This window comes from Microcaecilia unicolor, chromosome 10 (genome assembly GCF_901765095.1).
Source record: "Microcaecilia unicolor chromosome 10, aMicUni1.1, whole genome shotgun sequence".
Lineage (NCBI taxonomy): Eukaryota > Metazoa > Chordata > Amphibia > Gymnophiona > Siphonopidae > Microcaecilia > Microcaecilia unicolor.
In genome coordinates this window covers 138,764,147-138,789,225 of record NC_044040.1, presented here as the reverse complement: position 1 = coordinate 138,789,225, position 25,079 = coordinate 138,764,147, and the positions used below count along the sequence as shown (strand labels likewise).

Here is a 25,079-nt window from a genome sequence, read left to right as displayed (position 1 = left end):
AGTCTAAACGAGAGGTGACAAGGGTGTGGATGAGGGTTTTGGTAGAGTGCTCGGAAAGAAAGGGGCGGATTTTAAGGATGTTGTAAAGAAAGAAACGACAGGTCTTGGCAATCTGCTGGATATGAGCAGAGAAGGAGAGAAAAGAGTCAAAGATGACCCCAAGGTTTCGAGCTGAGGAGACGGGGAGAATGAGAGAGCCATCAACAGAAATAGAAAACGGGGGGAGCGGGGAGGTGGGTTTGGGGGGGGAAATGAGAAGCTCGGTTTTGGTCATATTTAATTTCAGGTTAGCATTGAGACATCCAGACAGCAATGTCAGACAAGCACGCTGAAACTTTGGTTTGGATGCAAGGTGAGATATCAGGGGTAGAAAGGTAGATTTGGGAGTCATCAGCATAGAGATGGTAGGAAAAGCCATGGGATAAGATTAATGAACCAAGGGAAGAAGTGTAGATAGAAAAGAGGAGGGGACCAAGAACAGAACCCTGAGGTACGCCGACAGGCAGAGGGATAGAAGTAGAAGAGGATCCACCAGAGTGAACACTAAAGGTGTGGAGGGAGAGGTAGGAAGAGAACCAGAAAAGGACAGAGCCCTGGAATCCAAGTGAGGACAGGGTATTGAGAAGTATGCTGTGATCGACAGTGTCAAAAGCAGCGGAAAGATCAATAAGAATGAGGATGGAATATTGACCTCTGGATTTAGCCAGTAATAGGTCATTAGAGACTTTAGTAAGCGCAGTTTCGGTTGAGTGGAGAGGGCGAAAACCAGATTGTAGTGGGTCAAGAATAGCATGTGAGGAGAGAAAATCAAGGCAGCGGCGGTGAACAGCACGCTCAAGTAATTTGGAGAGAAAAGGAAGGAGGGAGATGGGTCGAGTGAAGGCTTCTTAAGGAGAGGTGTGACCACAGCATGTTTAAAGGCAGCAGGGACAGTCGCAGTGGAAAGTGAGAGGTTGAGAATGTGACAGATAAAAGGAATAAGAGCAGAAGAGATGGCATTAAGAAGGTGGCTGGGAATGGGATCAGAGGAACAGGTGGTACATTTTGAGGAAGAAAGGAGAAGTGTAGTTTCCTCAATAGTAACTTCAGGAAAGGAGGAAAGGGAATGAGGGGAAGGAGAGAGAGGGGAACGGACTAGTAGAGGGAGAGATGGTGAGGTAGAGAAAGCAAGGTTTATCTTTTGAACCTTGTTGTGAAAGAATTCAGCAAGGGTCTGAGGAGATAATGAAGGGGGAGTTGGGGGAGGGGGCACCTTGAAGAGAGAGTTCAATGTGGTGAAGAGAAGTCGAGGATTAGAGCCAAGAGAGTTGGTCAGTTATTTAATGCAAGCCCTCTAATTGTTAATAGGGCATATAACTTTCATTAACACACATTAACATATGTTATTAAATCTAGCTCTTAGAAGGGATCACATGACGCCATGTTACACTAGCATTCCATAAAGGAAAGTAGACGTCGAGGGCTGAACACTGAGAGGGAAGGGGACACACTGCTCTCTCCCTCACCCCTCCCGAGTCGCCGCTGGAACCCATACCCCGCCCAGAGCCGCACTCACTCACCCTCCTCCCCGATGGACACTCCCCACAGCCACATGCAAGCCGCGGAACCCGTTCCAATTCCATCCCCAGCAGCACATACACACAGTCAGCGAGCCAGCCAGCACGCACCATGGAATGGTCCCTTACCTCAGTACAGCTAGTACTCAGAAAAGAACAGCTCAAACAGCGGAGGCCAAGTGCTGAACAGCCTGCACCACACACACCGAGCCGGCCATGCTTGAGCTGAGGAGGACCCTGGGCCTCGGCCCCCGCCCCCACGGTGCTGCCTGCACTGCTTGAAGCGAGAAGGAGAACGTCGTTGAGAGAGCTCGGCTCTCCTTCTCACTTCAAGCAGTGCAGCCAGCACTGTGGAGACGGAGGGAGGGAGGGGGGGACGACAACCCTGGAACTCTGAGGGAGGGACGGAGGGAGGGGGATGACCCTAGAACTCGGAGGGTGAGAGGGGGATGACCCTGGAACTCGGAGGGATGGAGGGGGGATCCTGGAACTGGGAGGAAGGAAGGAAGGAAGGGAGGGAGGGGGGCCCTGGCACACCCTCTCATTCTCACACACACACTCTCTCACAGACACACTCGCACCCAGTCTCACTCTCTGTCACACACACACACTCGCACATTCACTGTCTCTCTCTCACACAGTCACTTTCACACACACTGTCTCAAACATACACACTTCGAGACCTTGCTAGCGTCTGTTAAATTTGTGTCAGAAACGGGCCTTTTTTACTAGTTGTTAATAATAATGTTAATGCTTGGTATAATGCCTGAGAGTATAGCATGTATATCTGTATATGTGTAGGTTCTGTAGGTTATCATGAGTCTCATGGGCTGATGCTCAGAACCTGGTTCTATCTGGAACAGTGCTCGATCAATACCGTGGGAGCAGCGCTAAAAAATAGCTCTCCAATGCTCAACTGTAAAATGATGCAAATGATATGCGCGCTGTTTGACTGAAAGCAAGGGGAAGGAACATGCCTAGTATATGTGCACAAGAGTTTTGTGGTAAGCATAACTCTTGTAAGCAAGTGCCAAGCAAATCCAGAAGTAAAGCACACATCGGCATCATTCTTCTGCACCTTTAAATATACGCTTTTCAAATTTCTTTTCACCTGAAAATTTTATATTTAAGCACAGAAAACGGTTTATATTTAAACGCAGAAAACAGACACCATTGTGCGCTCTAAATAAAAACTGGTAGCTTGTAAAGAAAAATCATGTGAAAAGCTTCTCTTCAAGCACCTCAACGCATGCTCCAAGCTGGAGTTAGATATCCAGTGGTAAGGGCGGCTTTGGTTTGTGCACTGTTCTCTGAGCATTAAGAGGGAATAGGAAATTATCTCAATAACATCCGTTTCACTACATTTACCTGCTACTTGTGCTAATCTTTAACACACACATGGTCTCCTGTGCTAGAACCCCCCTGAGCATTCTGTGCTCACTAATGCCGGTGTTAATTGCATCTAGCACCGGCATTAGGTTTTTCTGCATTTCTGCATCGGCCCATCTCTCTCTCTCTCAGTAGAGTTCAAGCTGAGAATCTCTTCACACACATGGCACAAACAAGATACACTTATGAAGGTCCAACTCATCATGGGACACTGTTTTTCTTTCATCTTGGATCTGAAGCGAAAGTAACTTCCTGACTGGCTGCTTGTAGGTTTTGTAGGTGTCACTTACTCTTCCAAGTCAGAGACAACAGTCAGGCTAGTATGCTCCAATCACCCAACAGAGACCTAAGGGAATGGAAGCAGTGATGGCAGGAGTTTGGTAAAAGGACTGAAGGCAGAAGCTTAGCAGGTGATTATATAAACAGTTGCAAGGACCTGGTAAAGGAGCAACTTAAGGGATGAGAGATAACAGGGGCCAGGTGTGTGATGAAGTGAATGACAGCAGGATCCTAGTAGATGATGGAGGAAGTAACAGTAAGCACTCAGCATGTCACCAGATGGCTGGCATCCAGTATGTTGCTTGCTAATCATATGGCATCTGTATGCTATTTATTAGTGCTTGTTATTGGCCAATGTATTTTTCTGTGATGTTTTCTCAGAGGTGACAGCTACCCCCTGCAGCATGAGCATCCAGTGCCCAGACGGAGGGTCCTGCATGGAATATGGAGGCACCTACCTTTGTGTCTGCCACACTGACTATAGCACTGCCATTAACCACTGTAAGTCTGGCAGGCACAAAACAACCAGAGAAGAAAGAAAGAGATATTTTGTAGCACAAACCAGGAGGCAATTAAAGGAAGAGGTTATGCAGGACAAGAGAGGCTATTATAAAAGGTTAATGTGGGAGGGATATTTAAAAATGGCTGAGAGGAGGAAAAGTGAATATATATGGCTGAGAAGATGGATGGTTATAATTGGTTGATGAGGGGTAGAGGGGTGAGTATAAATACATAAGAAGAGGGATAGCTATAGTTGGCCGAGAGGAAGGGTAATTTTTCTATGATGACTAAGGTGAGGTAGTTGTTTTAGGTAGATTCCCCCAAATTCTATAAATGAAGCCTTAAGTTGTGCGAGCTAATTTGGCTGCACAGCCAAATTGTGAACACAGCTTAATTGATTAACATGCTAATCAGCACCGATAATTGGTACTTAACAACCAATTAGCAGCACTAATTGGCTTTAATTAGAATTTACATGCACAACTTTCTAGGCATATTCTATAATGTGGTGCGCATAAATTCTAATGTGTGCAGCCGAACAGGGGGCATGGCCATGGGAGTAGAATGGGCGGGTCATGGGAGTAGAATGGGTGCACTATTATGGAATACACCTGGTCTTCGACTACATTAGGTGCAGGTATTTAGGCCTAGTTTTAGGTGGTCTAGATGGGTGTAATTTATAGAATCACTCTAAGTGCGTGGTTTTTTTTTGCTCTGATTTTTAAGGTGCCATTTGTAGAATTTGGCACATTATGCTTAGATTGTTAGCCCTATCTGCCTGTGAATCCTCATTGTTTCCCAGCACTACCTTATACACCTTCCAGTCGATATTCAGCTTGTAGCGGTCAGCGTTCTTTTTAAACACTGACCATCACAGATAGAATTAGCCATGCTAGGCCATGTCTGGGTATTGGCATTGAATATCTGGAGCTAATTCCCGGTTGCTAGCCACCGGGTCTTATGCGGGTCCCGGCTGATATTCAGCCAGGACCCGCATAAAAAATTCTGGCTAGGTACTGACCCCTGCCTTTCGATTCCCCCTGCCACTTACCCTCCCCCCAGAACTTCAAAATCCACCCCATTAAGATCCCCCCACTCACCTACCCCCTGAATAAAATCTAAGCTGACCCTAGCCCCCCTCCACCCCCATAGGTCTCCTTGGGTATTCCATTGTGGGTCCTTGGTAGTCTATGGAGAAATTGGCAGCAGCGATGCCCACTCATTCCTGCCTGGCATGGCCTGCTCTTCAAATTGGCTGCCGTGACCTCTAGTGGCAGCATTACTGTACTTCATATACCATGAGTACTTCAGTTACCAAGATACTTCAAGTACTGTGAGGCTGCAACTAGAGGTTGTGGCAGCCATTTTGCAGAGCAGGCTGCACCAGGCAGGAGCGAGTGGGCATCACTCCTGCCTATTTCCCCCTAGACTACCAGGGACCTGCAAAGTTGGAGAGGACTGGGTACGGCCTAGATTTTCTTCAGGGTGTGGGTGGGAAGGAGGATCTTAAGGGGGGATTCTGAAATTCTGGTGGTTTGAGAAGGGAGATTGAAAGGGGAGCGCTGGACCTTATCAGCTGCTACCTGGAGGTTAATTGGCCACTGGCTGATATTCACACCGGTGCTCGATTAACCCTACTGTATAAGTTAGGACAGCTTTTTTTCAGTCCTAACTTTATGTAGTTTCCTAGCCAATTAGTGGACTGAATATCCCCACTAACCAGCAAGGTCGCTGCTCTACCCTGTTTGGTTAAATGTCCCTGAACATCCCCACTTAGCCCCGACCAAACAATTTAAACGGCCAAGAGCCTCTTTTGGCCGCCTAAGTCATTTTGAATATCAACCCCCCCCCCCCCCCCTTTTTTTTTAGTCTTCATTACTACAGCCAATAGCCTTTGTGCTCATGACTCTTGGATTGCCTGCAGGGATTTCTGTTACTGAGCTGACTTGTTTCTTTGCTGTTGCAGCTTTGCCATCTCCGTGTGACTCAGAGCCATGCCTGAATGGGGGCACCTGCGATGTCCAGGATGACTCCTATGTCTGTGAGTGCCCCCGCAACTTCCTGGGCAGGCACTGTGAGAAAGGTACACTCAGGACATATAAACACACAATGAGAGAGGCATTGACATGGGTAAGGGGGGGAAGATCCAGCAAGAATCATGTCCTGGGGTAAGGGAGTAATACACAAGAAGAGAGTCAGGGAAGCAGGAGGGGGGAGGACACAGTAGCAGCACCAATCAAGGACATAGGGATAATGGGACACAGTGATAGAATCAGGAACATGATGGAAGGAAAAGATGAGAACACTAACAGAATTAGGAACATAGGAGGGTCACACATCTTCAGGGGCATGTGCGAGAAGGGGTGGAAGAGAGGATAAGGATGCACCAAGTGACTCAGGGTTAGAGAGAGAATGGAATGGTGTTTATGGGGGGAAGACACAGCAATAGAGTTAAGAATATGAGGATGCAATGCGAAGTGACAAAGTTAGGGTCCAGGGAGAGAGAGAAGTGGAAAAGAGCAACAAAACCAGGGGCATGCCTTACTCTGGATATAGAGTATTCATCAGAATGCAGTTAGAGAATTTCTCCATTGGAAGAGTGGAGCGGTTTATACAGCTAAAGACTGAAATCATTGAACAGCTACAATTTGATGACTATCCTTTTATCAGGTTTCTAACAAAAGACACCTGGAAGATAATTTTGTAAAAGAGGGCCTAGGCTGGAAAAGCACACAGGTGCATGTCTTGTACCTCCTGTTTTATTAAAGCAACATTTGTACCTTTGTGCTTTTATAAAGCAGCCTTTTCAAAAGCTCTTGCATAAATTTATACCTGCTCTGAGAGAGGCATAACTTTTCCACCTAACTTTATACTTGTATTTTACAACATACGTCTGTATCTCACAACTCTGCCCCTTCACCCCTGGGAATACATATGCATATAGCATATAAAAATACACTCCTTACCCCTAATTCTATATATAACAGTGGCATAGCCAAGGGTGGGCTGGGGTGGGCCCAGGCCCACCCACTTTAGGTTCAGGCCCACCAAGTAGCAGCACACCTCTAATGTGGCTGGCAGGGACCCCAAGCCCCACCAGCCAAAAACTCCCAACAACTGTTTGCTGCCGGTGAAAATCTGCTATTTAAAAGGTATACGGGGGAGAGGGGATGTTTGAAAGACCATTTGGCATGCAGGCGAGAGAGGGAGAAACCAAATCACTTGTAGGACAAGGCTGAGTTCTGCCCACCCATCTTGGGTCCAGGCCCACCCAAACTTGGGTGTCTGGCTACGCCCCTGATATATAACGATCAAAATTGCACAATTGGGCGCTAACAATCATTTATGCTAATTGGTACTAATTGGAATATGTGTGCATCTTTATAGTTGTTATTCTATAAAGATGTGTGTGTAAATTTTTCCACGTGGATCCAAAAGAGGGTGTGGCCATGGGAGGGTATGGGCAGGTCAGGGGCATTTCTAGGATCTGCACGCAGTGTTACAGAATTCTGGGGATCCTGAATCTAATTTATGCACAGGGATTTACACCACGGTTTAGTTGGTGTAAATCCTTGTGCCCAAAAGTAGGCATGGATCCCAGTGCTAAGTGCTGTTGTATAAACGATGCACAACTTGGATTGCCATTTCTAGAATAGCACTTAATACACATTTGTTTGTGCTAATTGAGTCCCATGTGTCACAGTGGTTTCTATAGAGTCAGGAAGAACATGCAGAAAGTCCATTAAATGGTTTCTCAAGTTCTTCAACCAAAAGGAAATACAAGAGATGGTCTTTAAAAGATGGTCTTGAGCCAGGTGTATCATAAATTGACTTGTTGAAGATTGCAATTCCAGTATCCTGACACAGCTATGTTTAAACTGAGTGTCTGCATCAGGGGATCCATAAATCGTGAACATGAGTTCTGTAGTAAAATGTGAAAGGTAAAAAAAAAAAGAATTCTTTTCAGACTATCTGAAAAAAAGTGCCCTGGCTCATTTGCTGAAACTGTGCTATTTCTTGGACATGTGGGGCCTGTTATTCAGTTGGCAGAGATCAGAATTTTGCTGACCACTGCTGGTGTTATCCCCAGAAATTCAATGCTTTCATGCCTCTCAAGGGAAAACTGGATTCGTGAGCCCTTGGACCACTGCCGTAGAGTGGCAGTGGCAGGCAAAAACCCCCAACCAGAACTGGGCTAACACACCGACAAGACAGGGGCTGCAGATATAGGTAAGCAAAGCAGGAACACATTGGACTAGAACACTCGGACTGGAACACAGGACTGGAACAAGACTTCACCTGCACTTGACCGCCGTTCCCTAGGGGTTGAGCCCCTAGGTGCGGGCAGCCGGCAGGACTTACAGGATACAGGAACACACACATGGAATAGGACTCCAAAGCAAGCTTGACTACACAGGGACCAGGAATCAGGACTCAGAACTGAGGGAACTTCCTCAGGTAACAGGATACAACAACAAGTTTGCACAAACAGAGACTGGCAGACAGGCAAGGCAGACAAGGCACAAGACAGACAAGGCAGAACACAAAGCTAGGCTACAACCACAACCTAATACCTGAACATTAACAGACGGCTGAACACCAGGCAGCCACAAAACATACAAAGAAACATTAGAGAGAAACAGGCTCACCATAGAGTACTGCAACTGGAGAGAACAATCCCAGGTGTAGTATGGTGAGGGCTAATTACACACCCACTGGCAGCAGCCAGCACAAGGAGACAGAGCAGGAACTACAAGTAAGAAGGCTGAACACAAGGCAGCCACAAAACATACAGAGAAACACTAGAGAGAAACAGGCTCACCACAGAGTACTGCAACTGGAAAGAACAATCCCAGGTACAGTAGGGTGAGAGCTAATTACACACACACTGGCAGCAGCCAGCACAAGGAGACAGAGCAGGAACTACAAGTAAGAGGAATATAACAAACACCACTGACCAAACAGACACACAATGAAACACAAGGCAGAAATGCCCCCAAACAGACACACTGAAACAGAAGGCAGAAATGCCCACAGACAGAACCAAGCAGAAGTGCAACAGCACACTAGGGTTACCATATGACTCCAGAAAAAAGAGTAAACAAAAATTACTTAGGATAAATCAAACCAATCATCTAATATAATAAAACGCACCCTCAACATTCTGAAGATAACGTTCTGAAGCCATCTGACGTCACTCCCAGGCTGAAGGGTTCGTGGATTCATGGTGGTGAAGCCATCCCACTCACAATGTCTCTCTGCCCCGCCCTCGCGTCAAACGTTATGACGTCGAGGGCGGATCTATAACAGTGAAGGGATCGCTCAAACCACCCGACCACGCCCCCACCCGCACAGATGTCACTCTCTTCCTCCAACGCTGCCACTTCAACGTCCCTCCCACTGACTTCAACACTCACCCCTCCCTCCAATTTCAACACCCCCCTCCCTTCGCGTTACTGCCCCCCCGAACCCCCCCCCCCCCCCCCCCCCCCCCCCCCCCCCGGCACGAACCTGAGGACAACACGCTTTCCTGCGGAAAACATCCCCCAAAGAATGAACACTGCCTCTCATATCGCTTCTCTTCGGGTCTTCTTCCCTCCCTGTGTCCCGCCCTTCCAGAACCTACGTCATAAGAGGGCGAGACATAAGGAGGGAAGACGACCCGAAAGGAAGCGAACTGCTGGGCTGGCGAGGCGTACTGCGTGCAGCACTAGACCGGAGCTTCTGTGGGCCAGGGTTGGAAATGGTAACCGCCGATCTCAGGGGCAGGGTCATGGATGGCCTGGCCTGCTGCATGCAGCACTTTATAGCGGGGGTAAGATGCGGCGGGGGGGGGGCGGCCATAACCGGCAATCTCGGGGGCAAGGGCGACCGCAGAACTCAGGGGGAGGGTCATGGATGGGAACAGAAAGGGAATGATGCATGGCAGGGCAATGTAGGAGAAAAGACAGAGAAGTCAAGGAAAACTCTGGAACTGGGAGGGAGAGAGGACACTCCAACTGTGACGGAGGAAGGGATCCAGAAACAGGGACGGAGGGAGGGAGGGAGGGAGGATCATCAAACACAGAGGGAAGGAGCTGGAACCTGGAGGGAGGGAGTGGGGGACCAGGAACTGGGAAGTAGGGAGGGACCAAACCTGGAACTGGGAGGTAGGGATGACCATGGAAGAGGGGGGGGGGGGAAGTGGGGAGTGACAACAACCCTGGAACTGGATGGACCACACTGGAACTGGGAGGGAGTGAGGAGGGGGGACCCTCCCCCACAGACTCTCATTATCACACACACACACTCTCTCTATCACATACACACACACCCAGTCTCACTCTCTCTCACACACACCCAGTCTCACTCTCTCTGTCACACACACACACTCGCGTATTCACTCTCTCTCTCTCTCTCATACACTCACTCTCACACACACTCTTTCAGACATACACACTCTGAGGAAACACCTTCCTAGCGCCCGTTTCATTCGTTTCAGAAACGGGCCTTTTTCACTAGTTTATACATAAAACAACCAATATACCTTAATTATTTGAATTGTGCTCAGTCCATATCCATTACATCCATAGCATCCCCAAGGAAAGCATGTGGTAGTGTTTAGATGGAACCATCATAGCACAATTTGTGTTCCACCTCCTCAAAGTGTATGCGCACACACCTGCTACTACTAGTTATAATGCAGCTTGCAATTACTGATGTTTCGAATTCATATGGTGCAGATCACACTAAATCAGCTACACAGTCTAAACTTATACTCAGTAGTTCTTATTATACCTCAAATACTAATAGCTGCAGACATGCTTTAAATCTCAATTCTAAGTAATACTCACTTATAATGCACATACAGTTTGCTATGACTACTAAATTTTCACATACCACAAACATCAACATCAACATCACTGATAGAATGACACATAGTCAGTGAGCAAAAATATATATAGAAAAAGAGTCACTTCCCTTAGGAACCCAGCGTGCTCGTGCAGGTGATTTAAAATCTCATCAAAAAATCATTCGTGCTCTTCAATCTCATGCCATCTCAATCATTTTCCCTTTAACTCTAGCTGAGTTTTGAATATCTTCCTCAGAAAGTTTAAAACTTTAAAACCATACAAGAACGTAAGACCTTTGAAGTCAGAATGATTGAATATTTTAACACCCAACAGAAAGGACTTAACAAGCAGGGCCGTGCCTAAGGTCTCTGGCGCCCCCCTGCAGACTATCAGTTGGCGCCCCCCCCCCCCCCCACCCCCCCTCCCGGTGAAAATGATCAGGCCCCCCCCCCTCCCCGGTGAAAATGATCGCTCACCACTTGCTACACTGACAGGAATTGTCAGCAATATTCTTAGAAACAAATTGCTATACATTGCAAAATAAGATAGCAGATGTAAATTCTCAAAGTAGACATATTCCAAACGCTAAAATGAAAATAAATGATTTTTTTCTACCTTTGTTGTCTGGTGACTTTCTTTTTCCGATCATGCTGGCCAGTATCTGAGTCTGCTGCTATCTGTCCTCTTAACTCCATTTCCAGGGCTTCCTTTCCATTTATTTCTTTACTTTTCTCCTTTCTTCTTCATTTCTTGCTCTATATCCATTTCTCCTCTCTCCCTGGGTCCTGCCCTCCCATCCATGTCCATTCTTGTCCCTCTCTGCCCTTCCCTCCTCCATCCATAGCCAGCAATCCTCCTCTCTCCCCTCCATTTCCAGCAAATTGTCCTCTTCCTGGGCCCCCATGTCCATCCTTGTCCCTCTCTGCCCTTCCTTCCCTCCTCCATCCATAGCCAGCAATCCTCCTCTCTCTCCCCTCCCTCCATTTCCAGCAAATTGTCCTCTCCCTGGGCCCCCTTGTCCATCCTTGTCCCTCTCTGCCCTTCCCTCCTCCATCCATAGCCAGCAATCCTCCTCTCTCTCCCCTCCCTTCCATTTCCAGCAAATTGTCTTCTCCCTTCACGCGATTCGCGAACCGCTTCTTAGCACTGCTTAAAAAAAAAAAATTACACGTCAGCAGGAACAGGCTGCTTCAGCCAATCCCAGGGGCCTTCCTTCAGCGTGTTCCGCCCCTGAGGGCTGAAGGAAGGCTCCTGGGATTGGCTGAAGCAGCCTGTTCCTGCTGACGTGTAAATTTTTTTTAAAGCAGTGCTAAGCGGCAGCGCGGTTCGCAAATCGCGTGAAGTGGGGGGTGGGACGACGCGACGGCAACGAAGAGGTCGCAGCAGCGTCAGCATAGGCGGTCGGTGGCCCAACTGTTTGGGGAGGCTAAAGGGGGCGGGGTTATGGGTGGTACCAGGGGGCGGGGCTTACATCCATAATTGTCCGACAACACACAGGAAAAATAAATAAAAGTAAAATAGTCACAATTAATACCTTTAACAATTCAACATCAGATCCTCCAAAATATTATAAAACTATGTCTGATGTTATGACAAACTAAATGAATTTAAAGTGTTGATGTCACCTTAGTACGGCCAACACACAATCTTTCCACTGCAAAACACTATACACAAACTTGTGCAAAAACACACTCAGAAACTTACCAATCATAACAGCACTAATTCCAAGGACAGGACGAGCTACAATCTTATGCGTGGAAAAGCAGCACTGTAATTACACCAGGCTCTAAAAACACCAATACACTACCTAGTGAAAAAACCAAAACCAAAAGGGCTGCAAATAGTACACGCTAGCAGAATACTGCACCTTGATCACACATGAAAACACATGACAACAGATATGACAAAAGGAACTAGAAATCAAAAGATATGAAGGCAAAATTATGAACTGGAAAATTACCTCAAGAAGTCAGACTTGGCATGCAGCAATACTAGAGAAATTGAAACTTACGTGCAAAATATCACAGATGCACATTTCCAAAAGCTGACATATTCCAATTAATACATTCTGAATAAAATACTTTTTTCTACCTTTGTTTTCTGAGCATTTAGTTTTTCTATTCGCTTTGGTCCCAGTGTCGTCTGTTTTATGGTGTCTTCTTTCCATTTGATATTCTTTCCCTCACCATGTCCACCATCCTCCTGTGTCCTTATGCGTTCTGTCTACCATCTGTGGCACCCTGTCCCTATCCTTCCTCCAGTTGCATCTGCCCTCAAAGCGTTTCAATCCAGTCCTTAAATTCAGCAGTTTCCCCTCCATCCATATTCAGCATTTCTCCTCACTCCCCTCCCCTCCATTCATCCATCCATCCGTGTCCAGCAACTCTCCTCCCTCCCCTGTCCTTCATCCATATCTAGCAAATCTCCTTTCTCCCCGGTTCTTCCATCCATCCATCTAGCAAATCTCCTCTCTCCCCTGACCCCTCCATCCTTCCATATCTAGCAATTCTCCTCTCTCCCCTGCCCTCCCCTACATGTCCAGTCCAGTGATTTCTCTTCTCTCCCGTCCCATCTATCCCCCCTCTCCTCATCCTTCCATCCGTTTTCCCTCTTTATCTCCCCATCCTTCTGTCTTCCTCTTCCCTCTTTCTCTCCATGTCCTTCCATTCGTCTACCCCCTCTCCCGATCCTGCCATCCAACATCTACCCCCCTCTCTCCCAATCCTTCCATCCAGTGTCTCTCTCTCTCTCTATCCCCTTTTCCATCCAGTGTCTCTCTCTCTACCCTTTTCCATTCATCATGCCCCCCTCTCTCTCCCCATCCTTCAATGTTTCTCCTCCTGTTAGTCTCTCTCTCCCTTCCAGTGTCTTCCCTCTTTCACCCCCCCCCTCCCATTTTCTCCTCATTTTAAGCAGCTTCTCCCTTTCTGCAGGACTCCAGCCCTTCTCCATGTCCCCTCCTTCTCTCCCCATCTTCCCACTCTCTCCATTATACCTGCCTAGTGCCTCTCGCTCCCCCTTCCACCCGGTATTAATTTGTTGGCCACTGCTGCTGCTTCTCCTCTTCAGCAGCAGCAGCGCCCCGAGTCCAGACAAAAAAAAAAAAAGGTAGCACGCGTTACACGCACCCAAAGTGCAGGAATCAGCTGGGAGGACCGACACCACACGCAGCTTCAACCGCTTTGGAGCCCCCAGGAGCAACAGTTGGCTGCTGGAACAAGCGCGGGCTGTACCGTAGCAGCTTTCAGCATGGGCTATCGGCACTGCAGCCGCTCCTCTCTGTCCCCGGAGCAGAGCAGGAAGTCGATGTCAACTTCCTTCCTGCTCCTCCAGGGGCAGAGAGAGGAGCGGCTGCAGCGCAGACAGCCCATGCTTGAAGGCTGCCACGGCCACGCTCTTGCTTCTTTTTTTTGTTTTATCGCGCGACTCGCGCTGAAGAGGAGACTTTCTTCCCACTTTGCTGGCCCAGACTCGGGAGTGCGGGAGACTCCGGACTTGGCAGATCTGGATGAGCGGGCCTCGGGCCTGGAGGGAAAGTGGCTACGTTTGGGGGGGGAGGCAATGCAGCATGGGCGGGAAAGGTCACAGCTGGGCTGGGGAGCCTTAGCCTCCCCAAGCCTCTTATACGGGGCGCCTATGCAGCATCAGTGAAAGCGGAGCGCTGCCGACGTTTACCTTCCCTTCGCGCTCTTGGTTCCCTCAGTGTCCGCCTTCTTCTGACGTCAGAAGAAGGCGGGACACTGAGAGAACCAATGAGTGCAAGGGAAGGGAGACGTTGGCAGCGCTTTCACTGACGCTGCTGCGACCAGGTAAAAAGATTTAAAGGCCTCGCGGGGCAAGAGTAAGCACCGCGGCGGCACCCTCCAGAGGTGGGCGCCCCCCTGCGGCGCTTACCCCGCTTACCGCATCGGCACGGCCCTGTTAACAAGGATCTGGGGTTCCTAGCCCATTATAAACCATAAAGCTGTATGTCTCTGTTGATCACCCTCCCCTCACCTATCCACACCCACCCTGTTAGAATATCAATGATATGCTTTGATGTCCCCATGCATACTTCCTACCCACCCCCCTCCTCCCACCCTGTCAGACTGTCATAGTAATGCTTGAATGTTTTCACTTATAACACTGTCAGCTAGCACATTTGCTTATTTCCGATCTGAGGAAGAAGGGCAACCTTCGAAAGCTAATCAAGAAATGTATTAAGTTATGTCCAATAAAAAAGGTATCATCTTATTTTCTTTTCCAGGTTTTATTTTGTTTGATTTCTATTGATAACCTTAAGAGTGGACTAACACGGCTACCACATTCCTCAGAAAGGGAACTGTAAACATGAATGTACATCAATAATCCAAACAATTTTTACACCATGTACTAGAATATAATTAAATATTTATACACACTCCACTTTCATGACTTAAATCAAAATACTTACATAAAAGTTTCCACTATTAACATCAATGTCGGGCACTATCCCCGAGCAGGTAAATATCTGGAACACTCCCAACTCTCCAGAGCAATCAGCTGCACAACACCTTGCTCTGTTCAAATACCCAAAGGGACCAACCCATTGGTTCCCATGCAGCCAATGAAAACGAGAGAAAGAAAGGGCCTCAAAGCAGCTAGAAACACCCTTATTTAAAGGGGCCATCACACACAAGGAAGCCAAACCCACATTGGCACACTTCATAACCATTCAACTTCTCTGTTTAAACCCCGAGGGTAAACAGTGTCCCACATGTAATGAATTGTTGTTCCTTTTTAGTCAAGATCTCACTCAAATTTCCTCCCCTCTGCAAATTAATTTGTAGGATCACAGTATATTTCAAGTCAGTAATCTGATGATGAAACTCGCTCCAATGCTCAGACAGAGGAGCTTCCCTTTTACAGGTACGGATATTACTAATATGTTCCCCGATGCGTGTTTTAATCTTCCTCTTCGTGTGCCCTATGTAAAAAGTCCACATGGGCACCATATGCAGTACACAACTCCAACCGAGTTACAATCAGTCCTGCTATGCATGTAGAAATTACGATGATTATTATTGGGTACACTAATCATGTTACCCTCATAAACATGCTGACAATATATGCAGGATCCACATTTGAAGTGTCCCGGTTGTTCATGCCAATACGGACTCCGCCCGGATAAAATCTCACCCAAATTACGCCCTCTCTTATAGGCGAAACAAGGGCAATCTACCAGGGGTGCATGTACTTGAAGAACATGCCAATGTTTACATATTGCCGAATAGAACTAGACATATTTGAAAAAGGAAGTACACAGACCAGAGGATGTGAATTATCTTGATCCTTCGATTGCAGCAACCACTGGCGTTCCGCATTAGAGGCCCTTTTATAAGCCTTCCGGATAACCTTATCGGGATACCCACGCTGATAAAAGCGCTGGCACATAGCTGCTGCCTATATTTTATAATCTTTTTTTATCTGTACATATGCGTTTTAATCGCAAAAACTGACCAGAAGGAATATTATCCCGTAAATGTCTGGGATGAAAACTTGAGTAATGGAGCACCATATTGCTATCAGTCTCCTTCCTGTAAATCGAAGTACATAATTTTCCTTCCTGTAGGGTAATAGTTACATCAAGGAAACTGATAACAGATGGATGCCAGGTAGCTGTAAAACTCATATGTGCATTAGCACTATTGAGAAATGACACAATTGCTGAAGTTCCATCCCAGACAATGAGGATGTCATCAATAAAACGCTTCCATACCAGAGCCTTGCCTATCAAAGGAGCAGTATATACATGCTCATTTTCAAAGTTGGTCATATAAAGGCAAGCTACAGATGGAGCAACTGTAGCGCCCATGGCTACTCCCTTGATCTGATGGTAATATGTATCTTCAAAAATGAAATAGTTATTATTGATGACAAGCTCACTCATATGATTTAACAATCGAATTTTCTCCCATGACAAGCGTAACAGGGATAGATATTTAGCTATAATCCCCAACGCATCAATCTGAGGACAGATTGAGCCAGTCTGGGTTTTACTTCCATTGGTTTCAATGGAAGTAAAACCCGGACTGGATCAATGTGTCCTCATTTTTCTGGATCCATATGGTAACTCTAAGCACACCGACTGACCTATAGCGATGCAAAGGCAAACTTAGGAAGTTCCCAAGTGGTAATAAGGCACTACAGGTGAGGTCACCAGCAGGTGGAGCCATCAAAAACATAACCAGTTAAAGTGCGATAGTCAACACATATCCAGCTATGGTGAACCACATAAAAATAGGATTGACTTTTATGTGATCCTATTAATGTGATGTCCTATTTGTGTGGTTATTGATCAAGTGCTGACTCCATCCTTAGAAGGCCCCCAAAATAGCTAGTTTCGAGTCAGGCGCTAACAGGACATTTTTAGTGGTGGCACTTACATGCTGCTGAATTTGACTGGTTAGCCCTGAATGAGTGATTTAACCATCCAGGAGCCTTTTCTGGTCAGTTCAATCACTTTGAAATATCAACCCCATGGAAGGTAATTCTGGATGCCTAGATTTAGATGCTAGAAAGTGCCTTTTTGAAACCTTTTCCACAAAGTAACGTGGAGGGGCATAATCGAACGTCGCTGGCCAAATAGATTGCCGGCAATCTATGTTGGCGGCGGCGCTACAGCTGGCCGGAACCGTATTATCGAAAAAGATGGCCGGCCATCTTTTTTGTCGATAATATGGTTTAGCCCCGGCCAAATGCCGTGGAGTTCGTCGGGTTTAAGACTGGCCGGGTTTGTTTTTCAGCTATAATGGAAAGTTATGTCGGCCATCTCAAACCCCGGCCAAATTCAAGGCATTTAGCCGTGGGAGGAGCCAGCATTTTTAGTGCACTGGCCCCCCTGACATGCCAGGACACCAACCAGCCACCCTAGGGGTCACTGCGGTGGACTTCAGAAAAGCTCCCACGTGCATAGCTCCCTTACTTGGGAGCTGAGCCCCCCAACCCCCCCCCCCAAACCCACTACCCACAAATGTACTGCACCACTAAAATTGCTCAGGGACCTGCATACAGTCTCTAGGACTTATTGCTGCTGTATAACTTTGGCACACCAGTTCACACCCGAAGACTAATCTCTCTGAAAATGTCCTTTCTTGAAATAACCACAGTTAACTGCAGATCAGAGGTTGTGCCCCACTGGCAAAGAGTCCCCTGGTACTAAGATTAGCAGTAGGTCAGAGCCGGCACAATGGTGTACAATGCCCTCTTTCAGCACCATTCAAGGTAAGAACTACGTTCCTCTAACGTGGGTAACACAGGAAAGGGAACTAAAACTGGCTTACAAAAATGGCCACTACCGCATGGACTACAATAGGAAACAAACAGGGCACACTCTGACCAGTTAGCTGGGGGGAAAAGCACCATGGAAGTAGAGCCCAGTACCCTACACCCACCACAATGCATTGCTAATGTGACTCTGCAGGGCACCTAACAGAAAAGGTGTCACACTCACCGAGAGCCACATCGCAACCAGGGAAAGGCTGTCGGAGGATACAACACATTCTGCTGTCATGGAGGTGGGTATGGCATTTGAGGCTGGCATACAGGCTGGCAAAAAGGTTTTTAGTTTTATTTTTTTAGTATGGGAGGGGTTGGTGACCACTGGGGGAGTATGGGGAGGTCATCCCCCATTCCCTCCAGTGGTCATCTGGTCAGTTGGGGCACCTTTTTGAGGCTTGGTCGTGAAAATAAAGGACCAAGTAAACCCGGCGAAATACTGCTTAATGCCGCTTTTTTTTTCACTATCGGCGAAAGCCAGCCATCTGGTAGCCACGCCCATGCTCGCCCATGTCCCGCCTTCGCTAATCTACCAACACGCCCCCTTGAACTTTCGCCGGCGAAGTGACGGGAAAGCGGCGATGCTGTCAAAAATGCCGCTTTCGATTATACCGATTTCGCTGCTTTTTAAGAAATCACTGGCCATCTCCCGATTTGTGTCGGAAGATGGCCGGCGATCACTTTCGATTATAAGCTGGATAGGCACCTACTTTTCCTTGGAAACTAGCAGCATAAGCCACTTTATGTTTGTCTAATTTGCAGGCATGGACATTTACACCAACCATAAAGCTGATATAAATGCTCATATTTAGAATGAAAAAGAAGGCACTCTAAAGAGCTTGCAGGATTCCCAGGATCATTCCAGCCAACCCTAAAAATCTTAGGAGTCACTTTGGATTCCATTCTCTCCTTTCATATTCACATTTCCACTGTGGTACAATTAAACTCAAAACAATCTCTTTTCTATGTCACTTATTTACAAAACAAGCCTTCATATCTTTATTCATTGTCTGGTCATCACTACCCCTCGATTATTGTAGTAGCCTCCTATATGGAATAAATCTTTCCAAACAATGCCGCCTCCAACTCCAATTCTAAACTACTAACTGGCTCAAAGAAATATGATCAATTTACACCACTTCTCAAAGAACACTAGCTCCCAGTCTACCACCGCATTATGTTTAATACCTTGATATTGATCCATAAAATTCACAATTCTGGTAAAACCACTATCGGCTTATTTTCGAAAGAGAAGGTCGGCCCATCTTTCGACACAATTGGGAGATGGATGTCCTTCTCCCAGGGTCACCCAATCAGCATAATCAAAGCGATTTTGAGCGTCTCCCAACTGCTTTCCATCGCGAGGACGACAAAAGTTCATGGGGCATGTCGGAAAGCATAGCCGAAGGCGGGACTGGGGCGTGCTTAACACATGGGTGTCCTCGGCCAATAATGGAAAAAGAAGGGCGTCCCTAACGAACACTTGACGACTTTACTGGTCCTGGTTTTTTTTTTAGCCACGACCAAGCCACAAATGACCAGATGACCACCAGAGGAATCGAGGATGACCTCCCCTACCCCCCCCCCAGTGGTCACTAACCCCCTCCCACCCTAAAGAATTTTTAAAATATTTTTTCAGCCTCTATGCCAGCCTCAAATATGCCAGCTCCATGACAACAGTATGCAGGTCCCTGGAGCAGTTTTAGTAGGTACTGCAGTGTGCTTCAGGCAGGTGGACCCAGGCCATCCCCCCCCCCTACCTGTTAAACTTATGGTGGTAAATGTGAGCCCTCCAAAACCCACCAGAAACCCACTGTACCCACATCTAGGTGCCCCCTTCATCCCTAAGGGCTATGGTAGTGGTGTACAGTTGTAGGGAGTGGGTTTTGGGGGGGGAGGTTGGGGGCTCAGCACACAAGGTAAGGGGGATATGCACCTCGGAGCTTTTTCTGAAGTCCACTGCAGTGCCCCCTAGGGTACTCGGTTGGTGTCCTGGACCAGTGCATTATGAATGCTGGCTCCTCCCATGACCAAAGGGCTTGGATTTGGTCGTTTCTGAGATGAGCGTCCTCGGTTTCCATTATCGCCGAAAATCGGGGATGACCATCTCTAGGGACGACCATCTCTAAGGTCAACCTAAATGTTGAGATTTGGGCGTCCCCAACCATATTATGGAAATGAAAGATGGACACCCATCTTGTTTCGATATATATGGGTTCCCCGCCCCTTCATGGGGACTTCCTGCTGGAGGACGCCCTCAGGAAAACTTGGGCGCCCTGTCAATTATGCCCCTCTAACTCTCTCAATATTTTATCCCCTATACCCATCCAGGACACTCCACTACTCCCAATTTAATTTTCTTTATGTCCATTCCTTTCAACAAATATCTTATGACACCATTCGCTACAAAGTCTTTAGTACCATTGGTCCTACCCTATGGAATGCCTTACCTCCTCCACTAAAATCTATAACCACTTTTGTGGAATTTCGCTTTGCTCTCAAAACCTTTCTCTTTAGAAATGCCTATCATTCCTAATTCCCTCCCCTTGTGCAGTGATAAGATAGCCATTGTGCAGACATGCCAAGTCACAAGCATTCAGCATGAGACACACGCAATCGGGCCCTTCTCCAGCTCACATGCTAAGGGGAGCCAATGTCATGCATTGGTTCTCGGCTGCCCCCCTTGGTCTGGCAATTCTCTTCCTCTTCCAAACCTCCTCGCCTGTGGGTCAGGTACTATAGACACCTGGTATAAGAGACTTGGGGAGACTAAGCCTCCACAGCTGCAAGCACAACCTCCAGAAAAAAAAGCAGCACATGTTAAAGAGCCCACTACAGCAACTTAGGGGACCTGAAGACCTTTTCACTCAGCAGTGCTGTTCCCCGAATCTCACACTGTCCCAGGCCAATCCAGATACTGCTATCGCTCCTTCTCCCTTGATCACCACCAGTAGCACTATAGTGATTCAGGAAGGCTGCTTCGGGACCTCAGCCTTCCCAGTGACGTGCCCCACCCCTGCGGGAACAATTCGTTATGTCAGAGGAGGCGGGACGGATCACTGGGAAGGCCAAAGCCCCAAAGCAGCCAGTCTGAATTGCTGTATGGTGAAATCAAGGCAAGTCAAATGAAGTGTCAAATTGCAGAGAGAAAGTGAGGAAGGGGGTGCTGGACCTGGGAAGGAAATGTGCAGCTGCTGCTGTGCTGCATTAGGAGAAGGGACGACAGGAAGAGGTGCTGGACCTAGGAGGGGGAGGGAAGGGAAAGGAAAGGATAGATGGTGGACCAGTGCAAAGGGGGAGAGAGAAAGAGAATGGACTGAGGGAGGAGAATATAGGGGAGGATAGGGACACTGAGAGGTTAGAGCTGAACATGGAGGAAGGATAATTAGAGGAATACAGAGGGGAGATCCTGGACAGGACGAATGAGGAACACAGAGGGAAGATGGATGGTGGACATGGAGAGAAAATAAGTACCAAATGGACAAGGAGACTCTGGCAAGACAATTAAGAGAAGAAAGAGGAAAGCAGAAACTAGAGAATAGTCCGATCACAATAAGAAAAATGAAATGACCGGACAACAAAGGTAGAAAAAAGAATTTTATTTTCTATTTATTGATTGGAATATGTCAATTTTTGGAATATGCATCTGCCAGAACTAGTTTTAGACATGGCTGGGGCCCCAAAGACCTCTCTCATTGGCCTTCAATCTCCAGCATTGCAGTGGTAAATCTCCATGGGCCACACTTAACATCTCTGCATTGTATGCTCTGTGAGATTTCACATAATGGCACCCTGTTTCCCCTTTCTCTGTACTACTCTTTCCATCCTATATAAAATGGAGTTCTCTTTCCTCCCATTCTTTCTCTTTCCTATATTCTCTATTGATTTTATTACCTTTTATTTTATACTATGTAAAGGGTAGTAGATCAAGATTTTAATAAACCTGAAACCTGAAAATAAGATTTTATAATTTACACATATGAATGTGTTCCCTGCCCAAACACCGCAAAGTACATGCTATTGCATTTTGGCATGCACATACAAAATACTGCCCAGCCAAACGGTGGTCATTTATGCACCTGAATGTATGCATTTATTATTTTTATTTTCAAAACTATATATCCCACTCTAAACACAAAGTGGGTTATAATAAGACCATACACAATATCAAAGAAAAATATCAAATAATGACAAACTAAATAAAATTGACTTCTGGAAAGAGCTGTCAAGACAAACTAATACCTATCCATCCTTATATGCTTCTACAAAATAAAAAGTCTTCAATAAGCTTTTTAAATTTCTGAAAATCTGTACAAAGTCTTAAAAAGCCTGTCAGACCATTCCACAAATAAGCCCCAGCTATAGAGAACGCACAATTTCTTGTTTTCAGATAACAAACAGAGGTTTGTAGCTGTTTCTTCACCACAGAGCATAATTCTCGTTGTGGTTCACATATGAGTAAGGAATCCACAAAATATTGTGGAATCTTTCCATATATCCATTGATGCATTTCTTGCCACCTACAATTAGGCAGCTCCTTATAGAATTACTGTGACTGTCCAGGTCAGTGCCCAGTGCTACTGTCCAGTCCAAACACTGTCCAGTGTTACTGACCAGTATGACCTCACAGTTAGTTAATCCTCCTTGTCCTCCACGACTAGACAACAGTACCACTAGACTCTCAATTCTTAGGTAGATCTACTTTGTTGCAATTCTCCCTATGCACAAAGAGAATCCAATCTACAATTCAGCTACCTATAAGAACTGTGCCTATCGCAACATGGAGTCCATACCCAGCCACCTCAGAGGCAAGGAGAGGCCAGATCTCAGCACTGCTGAGAGGCAAAGCTGTAAACTCTGTGAAAAAAAAAGAGAAACTGTCATTTACAACAACCTAAGTAAGAAGCCTCTACGAGATTTAGGAAGGGACTTGCTCTAAGGAAAGAACCTAAAGGAGAGAGAGAGGAGAAAGAGAAGGAGAGAAAGAGAAGGTAAAAAACATTGATGGAACTACAGAGGAACTAAGAAAGGTCAGCTCTCAGAAAAAGTGCTAGCACATGGTATGCAGGCACAGACTGAGCTTCTCACATCTAGCCTTCGGGCAAAGAAAGAGGGCTGGCCCTAGCTCAGAGCTGACAGCCAATAGGGAAAGCTCACAAGGAGTCAATCATAGGAACCTCAAACTATAGGGGGGAACCCCAGTATGCAGTGCTATCTATTACACAAACAATGCAATTAAATTCAAATAATGCTCATATTTAAATAGACATCACAATATACCCTGCCTCCATGAATATGGGGGCAGAACAATTACCCCTTATATTCATATAGGGTATAGTCTAAGATGTTCATCCTATAAGGATGTCAGTTTCAGCAAGTGAGCCAGTGCATTGGGTTTTTTTTTTTGGGGGGGGGGGGCGGAAATCTGAGAAGAACTTGCAGCCTTTTACTTTTCACAGTACTGCAGCTCTCATATTCACAATCTATGGACTCACTGGCGCAGCACTCAGCTGACACATGGTTATGTCACATGGAATCACAACTTTTTAATAAATCAATTTATAATATGCTTGGCTCAAGACTACCTTTCTTCAGGTCATCTCTGTTATTTTTTCTTGGTTTTTAGATTTACCGAGTTTGTTGCTTTCTTCTTCACTTTGAGGGGCATAATCGAACGGAAACGCCTATCTCCATGGGCGTTTATCACCGAGAACGGGTCCGTGAAGGGGCGGGCCGAACCGTATTTTCGAAAAAAATGGACGTTTTTGAGCTGGGCGTTTCTTTTTTTTAGCAATAATGGAAACTAAAAACGCCCAGCTCAAAAACGTCCTAATCTGAGCCATTTGGTTGTGGGAGGGGCCAGGATTCGTAGTACACTCGCCCCCCTGATATGCCAGGACAACCAACTGGCCACCCTAGGTCAGTGCGGTGGACTACAGAAAAAGCTCCCACATGCATAGCTCCCTTACCACGGGTGCGGAGCTCCCAACCCCCCTCCCTCAAAACCCACTACCCACAAATGTACAACACTACCATAGCTCTTAGGGGTGAAGGGGGCACCTACATGTGGGTACAGTGGGTTTTGGAGGCCTCCCAATTAACCAGCACAAGTGTTACAGGTGGGGGGAGGGTTGGGCCTGGGGCCACCTGGCTGAAATGCACTGCGGTACCCACTAAAAGTGCTCCAGGGACCTGCATACACGCAGGCCTCTAGGACTGGTTGCTGTTATATAACATTGGCACACCAGTTGACACCTGAAGACTAATCTTTCCGAAAACGTCCTTTATTGGAATAACCGCCTTTACTCACAGTTAACTGCAGATCAGAGGTTGTGCCCCACCACTGGCAACGAGTCTCCCTGGTAGTGAGATTAGCAGGTCAGAGCTAGCAGAATGTTGTACAATGCCCTCTTTCAGCCACATTCAAGGTAAGAACTAAGTTCTCTATGTGGATAACACATGGAAGGGATCTAAAACTGGCTTACAAAAAATGGCCACTACCTCATGGACTACCGGAAACACAACAGGGGCACACTCTGAACCAGTAGCAGGGGGAAAAGGCACCATGGGAGAAGAGCCTACCAACTACCAACATCGTGAGATTGTAACAGAAGCTAATGAAATCACAGAGCCCAATACCCTACACCCACCACAATGCAATGCTGATGTGACCCTGTAGTGCACCTGAGAGCCACATCTGACCCAGGGAAAGCCTGTGACAGGATCGAACATATTCTGCTGTCATGGAGGTGGGTACAGCATTTGAGGCTGGAAAAAAAGTTTTTAAAGTGGGTTTTTTTTTGGTCGGAGGGGGTTAGTGACCACTGGGGGAGTCCAGGGAGGTCATCCTCGATTCCCTCCAGTGGTCATCTGGGCAGTTGGGGCACTTTTCGTGAAAAAAGGGTCCAAAAAAGTGACCCAAAATCGCGGTAAAAACGCCTTTTTTTAACGATTATCAGCTAAAGACGCCCATCTCTCCTCGACTGATAACCACGCCCCAGTTCCGCCTCCGACACGCCCCGTCAACTTTATTCGTTTCCGCGACGGAGTGCAGTTGGAAACGCCCAAAAATCGGCTTTCCATTATACCGATTTGGGCGCCTTTGCGAGAAAAATGCCCATCTCCCGATTTGGGTCGAAATATAGGCGTTTTTCTCTTTCGAAAATAAGCTGGTTTGTATTGTTTACCCAAACTGTTTAGCAAAATCAAGACAATTAAACTTTAA

General features: G+C 46.7%; 1 protein-coding gene across 1 annotated transcript in view; it reads left to right on the top strand.

The window, feature by feature from the left end:
- Positions 1-25,079, top strand: part of SNED1 (sushi, nidogen and EGF like domains 1) — a 684,146-nt gene that overhangs the window by 339,431 nt on the left and 319,636 nt on the right. The window contains 3 exon segments of the mRNA XM_030215639.1: positions 3,606-3,725; positions 5,692-5,808; positions 13,671-13,675. Coding sequence (XP_030071499.1) covers positions 3,606-3,725; positions 5,692-5,808; positions 13,671-13,675 — 242 coding nt within the window.